Raw genomic sequence first — 20,488 nt, 5'->3', positions numbered from 1 at the left:
CCTGGGTGGCTCAGTCGTTGGGTGTCTGCCTTCAGCTCAGGTCATGATCTCAGGGTCCTGGGATCACTGTCTCTGTCAAATAAATAAAGAATATCTCAAAAAAAAAATGGCCCTATGTTTTTACTATTTCTACTTCTTAAAAACAACCATTTTTTTCTCAGTCTTTTTACCTTTTATTTATTTATTTTTAAAAATTTTATTTATCTCTTTGACAGAGAGAGACAGCGAGAGCGGGAACACAAGCACAGGGAGTGGGGGAGGGAGAAGCAGGTCTCCTGCAGAGCAGGGAGCCCGATGCGGGGGCTCGATCCCAGGACCCTAGGATCATGACCTGAGCCAAAGGCAGACGCTTAGCAACTGAACCACCCAGGGTGCCCCTGAAGGGTGTTTCTGACAGATTTCAGGACACTTGCAGTTCATGTAACTCCTTCGTCTCATCAGATCTCAGTCTGAGAGTGGAGGCATTTGACTCTGCCCTGCATTTGTCAGCACCTTGCTAAGTGGACTAGCCCCATACAGGTCTACAGAGTCATCAGGAGGGCCAGACACAGGCACTGGAGGCGTGTCTTCTGTTCCATTTTGCCCGAGACTTATGTCTACGACATGTAGAGCTCATCAAGCATCTCCTGATAAACATGTGCCATAGACTTTCCAACTGTGCTCTTTTGACATGTTGAGCTTCCAAAATGTGGTCATTATAGTTGAAAAAATGCTATTAAGAACATCCTAAATGAGAATCAGTGTGTTAATTTGTAGTAACCTAAAAGCATTCCATTTATAATTTAATCGTAAGTTTAGGGTTTCACCTGGCTTTTATATGATTTATATTTTTGTATGTAGCATTTCTGTATCTTAAGAAATAGGACAACTGGCATGGTCTCTTCAATAAGTCAGGTTCATGAAAAAATGAGGAGGGAAGCAATAGATGAACCTTAAAAAACAACCACCAAATGTGGGGCGTGGGCCTTAATTTAAACCAACTTTAAAAGACACTTTTTGGACAACTAGAGAAATTTGCATATGGACTAAGTATTAATGAATATTAAGGAATCGTTCACTTAGGTGTGATAATGGTATCCTTTCCTGTTTACTTTTCTGTATATTTGATATTTTTGTAAATGCAGCAGAGAGAAGCCTGAGCAAGGGTCCTCTTCCATTTCTCCATTCCTTTTGATTTCTTATGGGACTTTCTATTGGGAATAACCCGATCGAGGAGGAAACTTTGAGTATCGGTAGTGAGTGCTGCTGGGGGCATAGTCAAAGGCTGCTTGTGAAAGCTGTATTTTAAGTTGCAAGAAAAGGGAGGCGGGGAGTGCAGTTTATGTTCAGCAATGGGAGATTGGATAAATGAATGTATAGTCATATGCTCATTACAAATCATGCTGTCATATTGTATGAAACAACTTAATGGGGGCACCTGGGTGGCTCAGTCGTTAAGCGTCTGCCTTCGGCTCAGGTCATGGTTGGGATCGAGCCCCACATCTGGCTCCATGCTCTGCGGGAAGCCTGCTTCTCCCTCTCCCACTTCCCTGCTTGTGTTCCCTTGCTCGCTGTGTGTCTCTCTCTGTCAAATAAATAAATTCTTAAAAAAAGAAAAAAAAAAGAAACAGTAATCCGGGACAGAGCCTGGAGTTAAATACCAAGTCGTGTGTCTCTGTGAGTGAGTGAGTGATAGAAGACTGTTGATTATGGTTCATACATACGCACGCACGTAGAAGAGAAGACTGCAAGAAGAAAAACCTATCAGCACTTTAAGAGTGGACTCTTGGATGTTGGGATTTCAGATGTTAATTATCTCCTTCATAGCTCTGTTGCTTTTCAGATGTTCTGCAGCATGCATATAGTACTTTTACACCAGGGAAAATTAACATAAGGAAGGAGAGGTTCTCTTTTCCTTGGTGTTATGTGCTTCTCCAGTCAGCAGCTAGGACTTTGCTTTTGCTTTGGACCCTAGTTAGGCTTCCAGGAGTTGTGCTTCTGAGGAAGCCTTGTGGCTTTTCTACATACTTATTTTCTGAGTTCTCATAAAGATAGAACCAAAACAAAACTCTGTAACTTTTTGAAAATGAGCTTTGATTCGTTAAGAAATATTTGTATAGGTTCTTTTTTTTCTCTTGTAATTGGAGGTAAATAGTTTTGATGCTTAATATGAAAAGTCACAGAGGTGGCATACTTTGGGGGAGGCAGTGAGTGCTGTGAGGTGGAGCTGGGAGTTGTGGGGTCAGAGCGTGAGAGAAGGTTAGAAACCCTGCACTGTGGACTGCATCCTTGCACATCAGGAATGTCACATGCCTCTCACTTTGTAAGTTTCTTTGGTACGTTTTCTGAAGGATATTGGCAGTCTGTAAAGAATAAGAAGACTCCACAGATCACCTTTCCCATTCTCTTTGCAGTTGGGAGGTGTGGTCAGCCTTGCTTGTTAGTTTGAAAGGATGAAAGCAATTAAACTCTATATCCGTACTTTAGCAGATCATCAGCTACTTCTTGAAAAAATTGTCAGATATCTGAGTTGAAATTTTAATAGGCCACAGCATTTCCTGAGCATTAACAGCTGTACAGAAGGGTTGTCTTAAGGGTGTGTGTCATACAATTCTTTGAGGAGAGGTCAGAAGTGAAGCAAGAACTGTCCTGGTCACAAGATAGTGAAATCCGCTCTGCGTGTGGCTCCAGGTTCTCTGATGCACTGGGTATTTGCAATGGATTGTGATTGGTCAGGCCTCGGCAGTCTAAAGGTTGAACCATGAAATTGCCAGCGTGTGGCCATTGGGCCTAACGGAAACAAGTTTCATATGGTTTAAGCTAAGACAGCCCACAGCCACTCCTGTACTTATGTATATTATAGAATAAGCTGGGTTTGGTTATGATGGTTCAAGAGTAAGTGTCATTTTCTTGCTCTGAGATCCTCACACATGAGTGAATTTTAACCAGCCTTCTGAGTTGGTTTATTTCTGTGCTTCTGGATCTTCCTTAAAATTGCTGTTAAATTAAAGAGAACCACACCAGCTGCCTTCTCTCTGTGGCCAATATTGCCCATCAGCTTTAACGTTAACCTGAAAAATAATGAATGTGAATTAGACCTCTGAAAGCTTATTAAAAAATTTTTATTAATTTGTTTTATTTTAGTCTCAGATGCAAACTTCAGTGGGAATTGTCCCCACACAGGCGATCGCAGCGGGCCCCACTGCAGATCCTGAGAAACGCAAACTGATACAGCAGCAGCTGGTTCTACTGCTTCATGCTCATAAGTGTCAGAGACGAGAACAAGCGAACGGAGAGGTTCGGGCCTGCTCTCTCCCACACTGTCGAACCATGAAAAATGTTTTGAATCACATGACACATTGTCAGGCTGGGAAAGCCTGTCAAGGTAAGTGCCGTTTTCTGAAATCCTGGTGGCGTGGCTTAGGATGAAATGTGTCCGGTATTCTTCAGGAGCTCTCTTGTTAGTAAGGTTCCTGCAACCTCCGCCTCCACACACCAACCAGGCACAGGCCACTGGCACGCTTACCTGCTCAGGAGAACGGTGGTTTGGTTTCCTAATACTCTGTGAGCTTCTACTGGATGAGGCAGTGCCCTGCGTTTGTTCTCTTCCTCCTTCCTCTGTCACGGAAGACATTTGTCACTTCTTGAGCACTGTCTTTATCATAAATGTCTAGAGCACGGTTTTGTTTTGGGTAGGATGGCACAGGCGCGTGCGTGCGCAGCCCTCCCTGAACCTAGAGCATCTGTCTTGCAGCTGTTTCATGTGTTCTGGCTGCCGGAGGCCCCCGCCTTGCTCCTCCACCCTTTCATCTTGAGGCCGTTCAGGATACCAGCGACGTTGTCCTGGGCCACGATCCGTGACACGGGGAGCCGTGTGCACCGTATCATCCCTGCCACCTCCTTCCTTCTCCTTGAGAAGGGGGTGAATCCTTTCCCCTCTTCTCTGGCAGACACCTCAAGTCTACAGAAGAAAGTGTTTCTTACTAACAACTATACTTTGATCTTTATCCTCCTCCTTTCTCTTCTTACTTGTGCTCCTAGACCTTGGGGAGAATCTCTCCCTGACTTCCCTCTCTCTCCCTTTGTGACATTTGTGAGTCCCCAGCATAACGAGGATCCTGATGGAGAAGCAGAAGAGGGTCATGCTAGATCTTTAGAAAGAAATCACAGTGCCTCGGTATGGAGTGAAAATGAAGACTCAGAGTAACCGCTAGGTTCAGTCACCCTCTCATGTACTTAGAAAAGTGCCTGGCGTCCCCTTTAGAATCTCCCCAGACTTCTCATTTGCTTCTCTGTATGTATTTCTTGAACTGTGGTGTTGAGATGGTTTCATCCTTCAACATAATGTAGAATTTTTATTTTCATTAGTGACATGACATTATTATTTGTCCTAACTTTCATTCCAATTGTTCAGTATTTCAAGTCAGATAGTTTTTGTTATGTTTTGTTTTTGTTTTGTGGGCCGAACCTTAATCACCATCATCCATGACATTGCTTCTGTGGGAAATTTGTGTTTAGAATTCTCAACAGTCGACTTACAAACGTTTTGGAAAACATCCTGTTTGTAAGTTGAGGACTGCCTGTACTGTGTTATGGTTACACGTGTTACCATTTTCTTATGGAATCTGGCATTATAATTTAGGTGTAATTGAAAGTGTGACGATCTGGATAGAAAAATAACATCTCGTTGTTTTTCTGGTCATAGTTGCCCATTGTGCATCTTCACGACAAATCATCTCTCATTGGAAGAACTGCACACGACATGACTGTCCTGTTTGCCTCCCTTTGAAAAATGCCAGTGACAAGCGAAACCAACAAAGTAAGTGAGCATTGGGGGTAGAGAAGCTTGGAGATGAGAACAGCTACTTGGAAAGAGAGTGCGGGAGAAGAGGTAGGAAGCAGAGCAGCGATCTCGAGCCCAGAGGCTAGTGGTGAGCAGAGACACGGAGGTGGAGCTGCACCGAGACACCAGGGGGAAGCTGAGCTTAGCAAGAGATGGATTCTCAGTGTGCACAGGGCCACTTTGGGATCTCATCCCCACCCTTGCGTGCACACGCGCACGCACACACACACACACACACACACACACACACACACACCAGAATTGGCAGCAGCGGACCAGAGCAAAGGAGGAAGGTCGCTGTGGACATGACAAGGCTTCCTATATCTTGACAGACACTCAGTATCTGAGGATTGAATGTCACGTCACTATAATGGCAGTGACTTCCAAGGGGGCGGGGAAGTAGAGGGGACACTTACTTTGGAATTGAAACACCTTATCCTAAAGTAAGTTTGGCGAGGGCTGTGCTATGGAAGTGTCAGGCAGGCAGGGTCAGTATAAAATGCCACATGTAGACACTTGGGAGGTTTGCCGTCCTCCATGCAGAGGCGGTTCCCAGACCTGTTTGTGTAACTAACGATTGATTCAGCACAGATTGAGAGTGTTTGCCCCAGGACTGGCCGCATCCTGACCATTCCCATCGTTTCGTTGTCTTTCGAGCCATCTGTATAGCCCTTAGCTGGTCGGCGGAGCCAAGGCCTCTGCTCAGGAGGTCTGAGTGTGGCTCCCTGGGGGATCCCTGCCCTCGTGGGCATCAGAGCAGTGAAAGGATGAACATCTCTTCCAGTTTTAAGTCCTTTCCTGTCACTTCAGGGGTAAAACTGTGGTCTTAGGGTATGTCCCTCAGTTGGGACAGATAGGACGTGCCCTCCGGTGTCGTGTGACCCCTCTGGCTGGAGCTGCTCCCCGCGACCTCCAGCACCACACAGTCTTGCTCATCTTCCTCCATCTTGTCTGGGCCATCTTGTTTGTGGTTGCGTGTTCATTGCTCTCATCCTTCTTGATCATCTGCCTCGAGACCCCACTGCTGCCTGGAGAGCCTGTGCAGCTGTCTCTCTGTTCGTTTCCTTGGGGCCTGGGGCACGGTGGAAAGCATGCCCTGAGAGTGCTGGGGTGTTGCACCAGTGACGCCGGGGGTGTCCCTCCCAAGTGGGCAGCCGATTGTGGGTTCGTTGTCGTCTGTCCCTACAGAAGGACTCACATTGCGTTTCCTTTGAAAAGGCACTTTCCTAAATCAGTTTAATTTTTCTTTGACCACAGTTGGAATTAATACACAGTTTTCCAGGACCTCTCTTACATGAAGTGAAGTTCTAGGAATCTAGGTCTTTCAGAACCATGTATTTGGGAGAGTAGTTCTGTTGGTATAAGCTTGTTTTTCCTCACAGTTAGTGTAAAACTATTTTTTTTAACTAGTATATTATGGTTACGTTTTCTTGTGTTTTAGGACATGTTTCAGTAACAGGCTTTTTAAGTGCCAAAATATTCATTCCATGAATAATAAGTTAGGATTATATTCTGAATTTCTCATTTGGGGGTGTGGCTTTTCTGGGACCTTTTGTTTTTAGTATGTGTTGCCATGACAGTGTTAAACTTTGGTGATTTCTCTTTTTAAGAAACACTTATGTGGTTTTTGTTTTAAAAAAGAAAAGAAATACATGTGGGTTTTTTTTTTTCCTCAACATCCTTATAACTGCCTGAATGTTGTGACAGTTGATCCAATGCGTGCTCTGAAGTGGTAAACCACAGTGCTTCCACTAGTCATAATGTAAGGTGTCACCAGGGTGATTTTATAACGTCAAGTCACCGGGAATATTTAGATTAACTTTATACCAGGTTCTGGTAACTTTTTTGTAAAAGAAATGAAAGCACTTATGTAAGAAATGGTTAAATACTCCTCAAATTAGGTTTCGGCCCTGAGTGTGCTCTTCTGGCTCTCTCTCGCTCTGTGGTTTTCTGAGGGCAGGAGGTTGATGTGGTGAGTGAGAACGTTCCAGCAGTGTGCTTCTATAAGCGTTTGCTCTTCCTCCTCTCCCGAAGCAGACTGTGCTGGTGGTGTGTGCCCACGGGGGTTCGGCAGCAGGGAGAAAGTGTGGGTCCAGCCCTCCGACAGCTTCAAGTCAGGGGCCAGAGTCAGAAGATGTACACTGCAGCGAGGTGACAGTTGTGCCACAGGAAGGAACGAGCTGGAGGCGAGTCCTGGGGGAGGACCCGGAGGACCTGTGTGTGCTGGAGGCCAGGGCTTGATGGAGCCCCATCCCAGTACCGTAACGATGGAAGGACACTGCACACAGCACAGTGTCCGCACAACCTGTGCAAGCGAGGGGATTCGGGGAGGGAGGGAGGGTTTGTGGCGAGAGGTTGGGGCCCCTGGGGTTTTGCCGGGAGACTCCCGGTACCTGCCGAGGCCGTGCTTTCCTGGCAGGTTTCCTGCAGGTGCTCATACCCTCCACGGCCTCACTTCCTCCGTGGATGTCTCTGCTGAGAGACCCTACCGGTATCATCTGTGGAACTAAGCCACTCCATTGGTTACCTTTCTGGCCTGTGTTGAGATACTGTTCAATGTTTCTTTGTTTTCTTGAGATTGTGTTATCACTGATCTTGAACTATCCCTCCCTTAGAGAGATAATCAGATTTTATTGAATAGTTAGGACTTTTCAAGGTATACACCTAATGTCAGTTCTGGCATCTGACTTCCAGAAAATTCCAGTGCGCAGGGCTGTGTGGACACGACCTAATTCCCTATGTGAACCCCTGTTGCCTCATCAATGGGGTTCTTGCTACCAGGCTACACAGGCAGAAGTGCAGAAAGTCAGGCCCCATCTCAGAAGTCCTCGGTGATCAGTATGCACAATACAGCTGAGATGCACAGCCTTGGAGGATGCCTTGAAGGGCTCGGTGTTTGTCCCAGAGCCCTTGAGACGTTTCGAGTCACTCTGGGGAAATCATGGGTTTCCCAGCTCAGAATCCCACAAGAACTGTCAAAATCTGTGCCGCGGGATCAGCCTTCTCCTGAGACCAAACACAGTCACTGCTCACAGCCGTCTTAGATGTGGGCTGAGCCCCGCAGCATGACAATGGGGAGTGTCTGAGTCAGTAGTCCTCTGGTCCGGCGCTTGAATACCTCCATGGGCTTGACCCTCACTACCTGGTCTGGCTGTCTGTTCCGATTTTAAGCACCTGTGGTTGTGAAGTGCCTTCCTTCATGACGTGAGTCCAGATCTACCTCCTTAGAGCTTCTGCTCATGGAGCAGCCTGCTCTGGGGCACAGTAAGGGTTTGTTGAACAGGCCCTTGTTCCACCTGAGAGCCCTTCAGAGACTCTCAGATGCCTCTTCTGACAGCCTGTGCCTGGGATGCGGAGCAGAGGTTGCAGTGGAACTTGAATGGCTGTAGGGGTAGAGCTGTAGGCTTGTCTGCCCCTAATTTAAATACCCAGCAGTCAGTGGTGATGTATTTCATCAAAGTAGCTTTTGCCTTGCTCGTCTGGGTCCCACAGTGTTGCCCCTCCTGAGTCGTTTGGCTTCTGAAGAAAACCTGTTGCACGCTTGTGTGTTCTAGCTCAGTGGTGGCTGTGCTGGAGGTCCAGCCCTGGGGCTTAGGTGTTCTTTCTTGTTCCTGCCCTGCACGGTGCACAGGAAGATGCTGGAGGGGCACTGGACCCCCTCTTTTGGTAGAACATGTGACTCTTGAAATTAGGTTGGTGAGTTCAAGCCCCATGTTGGGTGTAGAGATGGCTTGTAAAAAAAAAAGGATGCTGGAAAGGAAGGTCGACCTGGTGCACACAGCACCTGGGAGGCACAGAGGTGTGGGGGCCACTCTGCAGAGACGTCTGCAGGTCTGAGTTAATTCCAGCATGACTTTTTTCAGTAGAAATCTAAGCAGTGACTAGTTAGTCACTGCTTTGCCTGCTTCGTGGTAAATCTCCCACCATGCTGACAAAGCTTTGAAATTTAGTTTGTTCATTTTCATTGGATTTTCACCTCGAGTCCAGTTTTACTGAGAACATCTGGGGACTTGAATTTTCGCAATGTGCTCTGAACGCGGGACCTGTTAGTGTAGCGATCTCCATTCTCTCAGGGGAAGGACATGAAAAGTGGCAGGTGGATCCTGAAAAGAGCCCACTAGAAAACTTGGCCTTTTATTTCCTAGGTCACGGGCTCCCGATTTAGCTGCAGCAGGAGGGTGGTGAGGCAGTGGAGATGTTGGGGGTATCTTGAAGATGGGCTGCTGGCGGGAATGCCACTGACCCACAGGGAGGAGAGCCACACTGATGGATTGAGACACTGTATGAGGGGACAGAGACTGGATATGAAATATAGCATTAAGCTCTAAGAAAGGAAAGAAGATGTAAAAATGGGAAAAAGAACAAGAGGTTTTAACATTTAAAGAGGTAAATGTCGATAATGTTTAAAACTGATGAATGCAGAAGGCCTCGTTCTCAGTGATGCCAGATAAATGAGCGTTGCTGCCTTTAGCACTCCTTGCTTTTGTTCAACCCCAAGGCCTGCGGTGTTGCATGCCGGGAGGGCCCTGGGAAGGCCGGTCGCTCTGCCACCTGCCACGGCTCCCTGAACTCGGCTGGGGCTTTCCAGGGCTGTGTCCATGGCACCATGCTTGGCCTGCCTTCAGGGAGTATACAGGGATGATGGGATGAGCGTGGTTTTCTCCTTCCAGGGTCCGGAGCCGCTGTGACTTAGGGGATTATTAGGTTGATGTGTTCTCTCTCCCAGCCGCCCCTGTGCCCCGAGTGCAGACTTTGTGCTCCCGTCCTGGAACCTCTCAGAGTGCCCCGCACAGTCTGCATGCACTCCACCTGTGGACTGAGTGAGTGAGCGTGTGAGGTGGAAAAGGCGCAGAGAGAAGCAGAGGCCCAGTAGGCATTGTAGGAATGGCAGGAAGCCTTACTGCCACCCAGGAGGCGAGGAAGACTTGTAGGAGAAACGCAGAACAGAGTTTAAACAGAATCTCCTTTTACCTGATGACTCCTCTTTCAACCAGTCATCACCCCTACAGTAAACGTCTGCATTCCCTTACCCTGAGGTACCCAAAACTAGCATTTGTCATTTGGACTCAAATTGGACCATGCTTAAATGTCAGAGACCTTTTTTACTTTTAATGTCAGAGACCTTTTTTACTTTTTTGTGCTTTGTTTTCCATGCCTCTGAATTGTTAGGATTGTCACATACCAAATGCTTACTTGTCTCCTGATAGATAATGTGTTGTTTCATTTTTTTAATAAAAAAACACCATAATGTTTATATGTAGGAATTAAATGCTTTTAACACAAATACAAATACAGTGACCATATCAGCAGCTTCCATGGAGGCTCTGGCTTCCCCACAAATGGCCTTTGGCTTGGGAGTGGCATTCACCCTAAGGTGGGGCATTTTCATGGAAAGGATGGCATTTGGGGCTGGGTGGATGAAAGTGGAATATAGTAGGAAAAGTTGTTATTTCTTCACCCTGAAAGAGAAGGCTACCTAGACACCTTCTTCCTTTAAAGTCCTCTCCACAATTCATCACTGTGTGTAGCAAATATAGTCTGGGCCTGTTCTTTCTTAAACCAGTAGGTGATAGAAAAATAAACCATCCTACCATTATTGCTTTCTTTTTAACATCAGAGTGTTGTGTTTTGTTTTGTTTTTTAAGTAGGCTCCATGCCCAGTGTGGAGCCCAATGCGGAGCCCAATGCAGGCCTTGACCCTGAGATCAAGACCTGAGCTGAGATTCAAGATTCTGACGCTCAACCGACTGAGCAACCCAGGCGCCCCTAACGTATCAGAGTTCTTTTAGAAAATCTGACCTGTCAGTTTTAGGAATACGGTGGGCACATGTTGAAAGTTTGGGGAGGGGGAGTATTAACTATTAGGGAAGATACTTTTAAAGATATCATACATGACTTAAGCTACACGCTTGTCATAAAGAGTAGCTTGGGAATTGCTTTTCATTTATAATAATGAGGTGCTTGGTGTGTGTAATTGTGTCTAATGAGCGTTAATGAGTTTGAGATCTGAATATCCTTATTAGAAAAGTTAATAGTATGGAATGTGTAATTACCAAGATTTTTTTTTACACCTTTAGCTTTAATTAAAATACTCTGATAAGTATGTGAGTTGTTTACATTATAGTTGCATGGTTGAATGTGAGAATATTATCGTTACACATAATTGTCAGAATATGAAAGGAAAGCTTTGTGAGAGTGCTTAATGTGTCAAAGAGCATATGTTATAGTATCAGTTTTATAAGCTACTGTTTATAACATGACTAAAATTTGGGGAAGTTGGAAAGAAGGGAGATCTTAAGAATAAGAATAAATAGTAGAACATAAAGCTTTTGCCTTATGATGCGTGCTCACCAAATGAGGACATTTGGATGGTTGGACAGAGGGATGAATTGAACTTGAAGTGACCAAGGAGATACAGATTTGGGGACATCTCTGTTAAGTTTGAAGTGCTTGGGAATGGGGTTCTTTATGTTGCTCCAAATTTTCCTTCGGTCTTTTGGGATTGGCCCTGGTAGATGGTGGAGTACCAGGAGGGAGAGGGAGTGCCTGCAAGCCATATCAGTAGGCCGGGTAGTGGGCGTGGATGGCTGCGTGAGGCTGTGCCAGTTCCTGAATCTCAGTGGTACTGAGGTGACGCCTGGATAAATGAAAATCCATGCAGAATCTCCAAGCCTCGTTCCATCCATTAATTTTAGCTAGATCAGTCAGTCAGGTACAGTATTTCTTGAGCAGCTTTAGATAGCCAGACAGCTTAGCATGGGGCCTTCCTGCATAGGAAACTGTAGGAAAGAAAGGTTTGGTGTTAATGCCATTGTACATATAAGTTTTGAGGAATTGAAATTTTGTCGTTAGAAAGATTGAAGTCCTAGACTTATTAATTAATAAGTAACAAAACTGACCAACTAGGTGTCACCTCTGCCCCTTCTTTAATCCTCTGTACCTGTGCAGGTGATCAGTGAAGGACCCCAGGGAAAGTGGCAGCCAAAGGGGGGCCCCCTTAGTTCATGTCAGTGATGGCAGTTGCTCCCCCAAATCAGAACACTTTCTTTTGTCACGTGTGTGCCACTCCCCTGAAACAGAGTTCTGAGTCTCTAGATTTCATACATAATTTTCATTAAGTGAGCTCTGATTTTGTGATCTGTTGGTTGTAAGATCAAAGCTTGAATTTCCTTCAGGTTTTTGCTCCTCAAGCGCAGCTATACAGAATAGGTGACGACCTCAGGCTCCTTTTCTCTGCACAGCTCCATTCTCAATAGCCTTGTTCTATTGCCTTATGACATACGTAGATAGTCTGCTGATGAAATTGTACTGGCTTCTCAGTAGCTTGTCAATCATTTGTGGGCTTCTCCCTTTTACTTAACTTTTTCGTTTGTCTGTCTGTTTGTTGTTTTAGCCATCCTGGGGTCTCCAGCTAGTGGGATTCAGAACACAATTGGTTCTGTTGGCACAGGCCAGCAGAATGCCGCGTCTTTAAGTAACCCAAATCCCATAGACCCCAGCTCCATGCAGCGCGCGTACGCTGCTCTTGGACTCCCCTACCTGAACCAGCCCCAGACGCAGCTGCAGCCTCAGGTTCCCGGCCAGCAACCAGCACAGCCTCAGACTCACCAGCAGATGAGGACTCTCAACCCCCTGGGTAGGTGAAGGAATGCTTGAGAACTTGTTTGTTCAATGCAGCAGTGGGAATGACAAGTCTTTCTGGAACCCAAGGCAGTTTACCGTTAACTGTTTTTGCTTTAAATTCAAATTAATATATGTATAAATTATGATGAAGATATCTTTTAAGTGCTTGAAGTAAAGAACTTCCAGGAAAAGGCTACCATGTCTATTCAAGGAAGATGTTCCAGGTTTGAGAAAAGAGAAGCATTTATAAAGGAACCAACATGAGGTCGCTATGCCCCTCCTGTCTGGACAGTTTTCAGAAGGGGCATTTCACATGACTCAGAATGTGGGATCTCACAAGTTAGAATTACGACTGTCCCACTTGTAGACCACTGCTCTGCTGGAGAACTCGTAGGTGGCCTGCCAGTTCCTAGCATGTCTTGGTCACGGGCTAAGCCACAGCTGGAGGCGAGCAGCCGGACAGGAGCGGCCTAGCAAGGAGTCTCCGCACATGCTTCCTGCCTCAACCTTGTCCCGGGCACAGGGCTTCCTGCTGTCATCTGAGCTCATCGTTAGCCAGGGTTTGCTCATTCGCTCACACATCTCCATAGTTTCTGCCATCTCTGCATATTGTGTTTTTATTGTTTTTCTTTTAAATTGACACAATGCTCTTAAAGTGAGCCCCGCAGGCAGTTAAGTGAAGTCAAGGTGGTTGTGCTAGTTTGGTTGTTTTCCTAATAAAGTATGTCTTTTAACCTTAAAAATGACCCTTTTAAGATTGACGAATTAAAAACATCTCATTCATTGCTTTTTGGACAAAACTGCCCTAATGTGTATCTAACTTCTAGTGGCCTTGCAACTGGGTTGGAGCCCTCAGACCTGAGTTGTAAGGTGGACTCTTACTCCTGTTTGAGGGTATAATTTGGGACAAGACTATTAACCTCTCTCAGTCTCAGCTTTTTCTTACTTTAAAATGAATATTCTGCCCCTGAAACAAATAATACATAATACGTTAATTTAAAATATTTTTTTTAATTTTTAAAAATAAAAAATAAAATGAATACACAGATGTTTTCACTTGCAAGTAATTTCTATGATTTTATTTTCTGATATGAAAAGAAAAGGTGATACAAATCTTTGTGGCAGGTCAGTTTAGTTGTTTAGGGCACGGTATTAATGAAGCCAGAATAAAAGTCTGAAGCTTACAAGCAGATCATTTGTCCTTTTTGCACAGCCACAGAGTTCACTTATGATACCAGATAGCCTCCGCAGAAATGCTTGATTTTGGTTACAAAATGCAGTGAGAAGGAGTCTTGCAACTGAATTTGTACAAGTTGATTACAATTATTGAAAATAATAGCTTGCAGAGTTCCTGCCATAGTGGCTATTATTATAACTCCTAAGAATCACTTATGTGGTGACTTGTTTACGTTATCAGTACTTTGAAGTGTATATTATGTTTAGGACTTGGTTGATTTCTTTCTGTCTTTAAAGGAAATAACCCAATGAACATTCCAGCAGGAGGAATAACAACAGATCAGCAGCCACCAAACTTGATTTCAGAATCAGCTCTTCCAACTTCCCTTGGGGCCACAAAGTAAGACCCGTGTTTGAATCAGCTCCTATCTGAGTGATGGTCGCACATGAAAGTGGGTTGGGAATCACAAAACTGTGATAGTTTCTTAAATGTGTGACAGCGAAGATAGTATGGAGGGGGGTGCTTTTTTTAAATTATCATTATTATTATTATAACCATAGAGCTGATAATAAATTAAACACGGTTTCGGTTTTGTTGTATATACATCACTTGGCTGTCCTAAGTTTTTAAAAGTCAAGTGTGGTTGAAAAACCTCATTTAAATGAAGCGCATTTGCATCACTTGTAATGAGTATTCTTGTTCTTCCCCTAGCCCACTGATGAACGATGGCTCAAGCCCTGCAAACATTGGGACCCTCAGCACTATACCTACAGCGGCCCCTCCTTCCAGCACCGGCGTTCGGAAAGGATGGCACGAACACGTCACTCAGGACCTGCGGAGCCATCTAGTGCATAAACTGTACGTGCCTGCCTCACCTTCATTCACATATGATGGAAACATTTTGTGGCTGACAGCAGTGTGACAGTTTTGTAGTTTCACTGATGTCTGATTTAATTCCTAAGTGGTCCCCTGGGTCTCAGGTGACAGTGCTCTAGCAGCTGAAGGGGGTCACACACTTGTTCAGAGAGCCACAGCCACTGCAGGCAGGCCAGAGAATCCTAGTTGGGGGTGGGGGGTGTCAGAGCATCCATGGCTCTGCCCTGCATGGGACATGAACTGTCATCCATGTCACAGAGGTCAAGATTTCTAGTGTGGCCAGACCTCCTGTCCTTTGAGCTCTGACATGCAACAGGGAGCTGGTGTTAGCTCAAAAGCTTTGCCTTGTTTTATAGCTGAAGATTGTAATCGTGGAGGCCCCTGAGAGCTGGGGGAGTTTGGGCCCGGGGAATACAGAGGGCAGGATAGTGCACATACAGTATGTTAACAGGAAGTCAGCAGTTAACTCTTCTGAGCTACTGAGGTAAATTGAAGGGGAAATTAGATGAGCTTAATTCCCTTGGAGTGTTTTTTTCCTTCATCTTTTTAGTGAAAACTATCTATGATAAATAGTTTAAAGATTAGGAGTTCCAGGGGGCACCTGGGTGGCTCAGTCAGTTAAGTGTCCAACTCCTGATTTTGGCTCAGGTCATGATCTCAGGGTCAAGGGATCAAGCCCTGCATCGAGCCCCATGCTCAGTGGGGAGCCTGCTTAAGATTCTCTCCCTCTGCCTCTCCCCCCACCTCCCCGCTCACACCCTCTCTCTCTTTCTCAAATAAATAAATCTTAAAAAATTAGGAGGTTGAAATTGTATTATTCTTGAGATGACCTAGCACGTTCTGTAAATAGCAAAATATTGGTGTGTTTGACGTATAGATAAATTGACAGGTCAGTATTGTTTCCAGAAAGTGATTTCATTTGTGTGTTCACATACTGGGCGAGAGAGATTTGGCATTTCTCTCAGCAGTATGTTGCCCCCCATAAGTAGATGGTCTCATTTCTCTCTCTCCATGTCATCATGTATAAACTAGCAAGACACTGATGGTGTCTCAAAAGTCTGTTGACAGGGGCGCCTGGGTGGCTCAGTCGTTGGGCGTCTGCCTTCGGCTCAGGTCATGATCCCAGGGTGCTGGGATCCAGCCCCGCATCGGGCTCCCTGCTCCGCGGGAAGCCTGCTTCTCCCTCTCCCACTCCCCCTGCTTGTGTTCCCTCTCTCACTGTGTCTCTCTCTGTCAGATAAATAAAATCTTAAAAAAAAAAAAAAAAGTGTTGACAGAACATGTTGTCCTTGCAGCGTCCAAGCCATCTTTCCAACCCCTGACCCGGCAGCCCTGAAGGATCGCCGCATGGAGAACCTGGTGGCTTACGCTAAGAAAGTGGAGGGGGATATGTATGAGTCTGCCAACAGCAGGGTAGGTTGCCATCCATGTTCCAGCCGCATGACACCCACAGTCGAAAGAATGGCATCTGTCTGGAAATGGGGAAATCTGTTAGTCAGGTAGACTCATCACCTCGAGGACACTGACCAGAGAGACGTCCCGGATAAGACAGCAGACTCCTGCACAACTCTCTTGATTGATGACACATGTCCACTACGGTGGTGAATGAGCATGTAAAATTGTGTTTTATCCATGGATGGACTTTACAGAGGGCGCTGTTTCTAATGCTCGTACTGTGTTACTACTGCCAGTGTCGAATATCCAGGAAGTGATTGGACTGCGGAATGAAATGTAATGTGCATTTAGCGCCCCTTGCCTGATAAGTCCTATAATGTCACTAGGCGTTCAACAAGAAGTTGGGCCTTGGGTTTATTGGTTAGAAGTGCTGGATGCTGGGGCACCGGGCTGGTTCAGCTGGTAGAGCATGCAACTCTTGATCTTGGGGTCATGAGTTCAAGCGCCCTGTTGGGCCTAGAGCTTACTTAAAACAAAAAACAACAGAACAGAAGTGCTAATACTTACCTTTGCCAAAGTACTTAATGTAAAAGTTCATTCATTTGCTAAAACATGTAAAACAGATTGGGTTGGGTTCCCCCCCCCTTCCCCTGCACAGCTTTGGCTGCTTAATATTAAATGTTATTGCTTTTTAGGATGAATACTATCACTTACTGGCAGAAAAAATCTACAAGATACAAAAAGAGCTAGAAGAAAAGCGGAGGTCACGTTTGCACAAACAAGGCATCTTGGGTAACCAGCCCTCCCTGCCGGCTCCCGGGGCGCAGCCCCCAGGGATTCCGCAGACACAGCCTGTGAGGCCTCCAAGTAAGGACTCCACCTCCTTCTGCCAGCCCTCAGTCTGACGGCTTGTTTTCTCCTCTGGGTTTGGGGTGTGTTTCTAAGCCTAGAGAACTGTGTTCTCAGGGAGCCCGCACTTTGGAAGCTGTGTGGTTGCGGCCGTGGCCTTCCGCACCGGTCTGTTTCTGGAGAGGCCTCGGGAGGGTGTGCAGGCGGCCGAATGCTCAGTGTCTTCGCACCTACTCACGGGTTTTCCCTTTAAGTTTGACGTTCTGAAGGTAAAATTCCTTGTTCCCAAATGAAGGATTATTTTAAATAAGCAGGTTTTTTCTGCCATTGCAGACGGACCCATGCCCTTGCCGGTGAATCGCGTGCAGGTGTCCCAAGGTATTGAACCGTTGTTGTGAATCGTGTTTTGGTTTAACACTCAACAGCCGCAAAGCTGATCCGTTGATCCTCTTCTGTCTGCATCTCTTTGTAGCTTCTCATTAGTCCCTCCCCTCCTTCTGCTGGTGGTTGGAATTTACTTCCACAGGCAGTGTGCTTATCTGTGATATTTGCAAGTTAAAAGACCATAGGAAAGCTCTCCCAGGACATCAGAAGCAGGGTTTAGCTTTTTTTTTTTTTTTAAGATTTTATTTATTTGACAGAGAGACACACGGTGAGAAAGGGAACACAAGCAGGGGAAGTGGAAGAGGGAGAAGCAGGCTTCCTACCGAGCAGGGAGCCCCTCGATCCCAGGACCCTGAGATCATGACCTGAGCCGAAGGCAGACCCTTAACGACTGAGCCACCCAGGCGCCCCAGCCTTTTTTTTTTTTTTTAATGGACAGGAAGGGATATTACTCTTTGGAAGAGTTTCCTCGAAAAGCCTCATTGGTGGGGCCAGGAAACCTGCCGGAAGACTGTGGAGGAGAACGTTAAGCCGGACTGAAGAGGGTTTGTGCTCCTCCTCAGGTTGGGTTGTGCTGGCAGCGGCCTCAACCACTTTTAAAGGCTCTTTCTCAAGTTGAGATTCTATGGTGTCTGTGGTTGAAACACTCATTGGAGTTTGGGAGAGGAGCATTTCAAGGTTTTAACGGCTCTTGTCACATAGAGACTTGAACAACGGGATGTTTTTACAGGTTGAGAAATAAGGTGGTGACATTATCCAGGAGATTCCAAAGCAAGGCCTTGCTGCTGTGGGCAGAGTAGTACGAGAGGGGAGAAAGGGTCATTTTAAAAGTTGTGGTAGTCTTGGGGTTGTGAGTTTGAGCCCCACATCGGGTATAGAGATTACTTTCAAAAGGTAAATAAAAAAATTTTTTTAAAGTTGTGGTAATCTTAATTGCCTACTGAAGAGACATGGTAGGTCAACTGATGTTTGGGAGAAACTTGAGGGCCTTGTTTTGATGGACAAACTAGATATGAGAGTGAAGGAAACCGGGAAGTCAGGAAAATGGAGCCTTGAGAATGTAGCTGAATGCTGCGTGGGGGATGACGTGGAAGATGGGGCTGATTTGGGATGTGAGGAGGGCTGTTGAGCAGGGTATTGAAGGAGTTTTCTAGCAAAGCCCTCATAGCTCCCTTACCAGCACATTTCCGTCTGTGAAGAGGGGCTCTTTGTGGTGCTGTTTTTCAGTACTGCCTTTTTCTCTTATATAAAATCCTCAAGGAGAGGGGGAAGCTTATAGCCTTCCTAGAAAATCCTCCTGGGCCCGTGCAGGCACTGGTTTGTTTTAGGTGACGTTTCTAGGTGTCCTTGAAGGTAATGCTGAGGGAGGCACATGTTCTCCGAGACCTTCTCACGTGTGTGCCAGTGTTAAGACGGCACCTCAAGGATTGTTAGATTCCCAGCGTCAGTCCTAAGACTTGCTTGAACCAACATTGATGTGTAGAGCTTTACATGTAGGTGTGGAGTTTACAGAGTATGGTGGGAAGTGAGGAAGAATGAGACACCGTGGTCCGGAGACGCGTAGCAGCCAGTGAGGTGTCTTTGATCGTGTGACATTCCTGTGGGCTGTGGACACCCCTGGGAAGGGGAAGATAGCCATGGGAGGGGGAGCTTGCCAGTCTGGAGAGAGGAGGCTGCGATTGAGAATTGCTCACCCTTGGGCACTTTCTAAACACTTTACATGCTCGCAAAATTAAAACCATAGTTTGAGTCTTATTTCAGTTTCTAACAATAAATGTAAACCCAGCCGAAGAGCCAGGAGGCCTGGGATGATGGGGCAGGCCTTCCTGCAGGAGAGGAAAAGGGAGCCATGTGCTCTGGAAGGTTTTGGGGAGGTTGTCTCAGATGGGTGCCCTGGCCTTAGCCAAGACCACCTCCATGGAGGGTAGGAGCGCCTTCCTGGTGCCACCTCGTTCATTGGTGGTTGACCTGACTTTCTCCCTTCGTCTCCTCATGCTGCCCTGCCCCCACCCCACCAAACCACTCTCACCACCGCCACGTTGGTGCCATTTTTCTGTATTTGAAAAGTGTTACATGGCCATCTTTTCTGATTTCCTGGGTGATTTCTGTTGTATGTCTTATGTATGTATTCCAATTTATTTTGCATAGAGTTTGGCGAGCTGTAGCTCTGTTTTCCTGTGGGTGCTTTTTCTAATGAATCATTGTGGGTGCATTTACAGGGATGAATTCATTTACCCCGATGTCCTTGGGGAATGTACAGTTGCCACAAGCTCCCATGGGACCGCGTGCAGCATCCCCCATGAACCACTCTGTCCCGATGAACAGCATGGGCTCCGTTCCAGGGGTAAGTGCTTCTGTTTGCCTGAGCTGTGCTGAGAGGGCCTTGCTCGAATAAGGAAAATTCTCTACGCAGTGAAATTGAGATTGTGCTTGTTTCTCTGGATTTAGTTATGTTTTATTTACTTCATATCTCTCTCTCTCTCTCTTTGGTCTTCCTGACTACAGATGAGAATTATATGACCATTGTTTATTTTTATTGGGATGTTAAATTCATAGGGACTTGTGACTTTGTGAGAAGACACAAGTTCTGAGGTTGGAGTAGGCAGTCTCAGATATGTCTCTGAGAGATGCTTGACAGCGTCCCTTGACTCCTGGAGCTTACTCTCCTGAGGCTGCTTTCTTAACACGTCATAGAATTCGTGAAAGGCATATTTTGAACTTTAAAGTATAGCATGCTATTGATCTCTCTTCAGAGATGAATTTGAAACTGGCTTCTTGGAGACCTTATATGAGAAAGCACGCAAAGTGCCTGGGAGCTGGAAGGTCTTAGTGGTGGTTCTCTTGCCACAGGGAAGGGAGGGTTCAGAGAGTTCTATCTTGAAGACTCTGGTCCTCATCCTCCGATCTCTTGATGATGCTTGTTTTTTAGATGGCCATTTCTCCTTCCCGAATGCCTCAGCCTCCGAACATGATGGGCGCTCACACCAACAACATTATGGCCCAGGCGCCTGCGCAGAACCAGTTCCTGCCACAGAACCAGTTCCAGTCCTCCAGTGGGGCGATGAGCGTAAACAGTGTGGGCATGGGGCAGCCGGCGACCCAGACAGGCGTGCCACAGGTACTGCGCTTCCGGGTCGGGGCTCCAGCTTCCTCCTGATTAGAATTCCAGAATACACATCTCATTATTACAGATGAGCATCTCTTGATTTTTTACCCCCATTTTGTTGTTATTTTTACCTTCTTTAGAATTACTCTTATCATCTCTGGGCCAACTTCATACGAAAGTGGAATGGATTGTGGTTTTTTGGTTCATAGGCTTTGTGTTTTGGGTTTTTGGGTTTTAGTGGTCATTTTCTTGGTTT

General features: G+C 46.0%; 1 protein-coding gene across 2 annotated transcripts in view; it reads left to right on the top strand.

Annotated features, from left to right (window-relative positions):
* CREBBP (CREB binding lysine acetyltransferase) overlaps window positions 1–20,488 on the top strand; it is a 122,686-nt gene that overhangs the window by 67,489 nt on the left and 34,709 nt on the right. Inside the window, exons 4-13 of one of the 2 annotated variants that reach the window (XM_028117533.2) lie at window positions 3,124–3,364; window positions 4,685–4,798; window positions 12,216–12,458; window positions 13,919–14,021; window positions 14,334–14,480; window positions 15,794–15,911; window positions 16,589–16,760; window positions 17,076–17,120; window positions 19,346–19,470; window positions 20,056–20,244. In XM_028117533.2, the coding sequence (XP_027973334.1) occupies window positions 3,124–3,364; window positions 4,685–4,798; window positions 12,216–12,458; window positions 13,919–14,021; window positions 14,334–14,480; window positions 15,794–15,911; window positions 16,589–16,760; window positions 17,076–17,120; window positions 19,346–19,470; window positions 20,056–20,244 (1,497 nt within the window). The remainder of the gene's footprint in view (window positions 1–3,123; window positions 3,365–4,684; window positions 4,799–12,215; window positions 12,459–13,918; window positions 14,022–14,333; window positions 14,481–15,793; window positions 15,912–16,588; window positions 16,761–17,075; window positions 17,121–19,345; window positions 19,471–20,055; window positions 20,245–20,488) is intronic. The other variant, XM_028117532.2, reaches the window with a different exon arrangement.

Source organism: Eumetopias jubatus, unplaced genomic scaffold (assembly GCF_037043125.1).
Source record: "Eumetopias jubatus isolate StellerSeaLion01/CBP00866 unplaced genomic scaffold, mEumJub1_p1.0 scaffold_12, whole genome shotgun sequence".
Taxonomy (NCBI): domain Eukaryota; kingdom Metazoa; phylum Chordata; class Mammalia; order Carnivora; family Otariidae; genus Eumetopias; species Eumetopias jubatus.
This window is presented reverse-complemented; position numbering and strand designations above follow the sequence as displayed.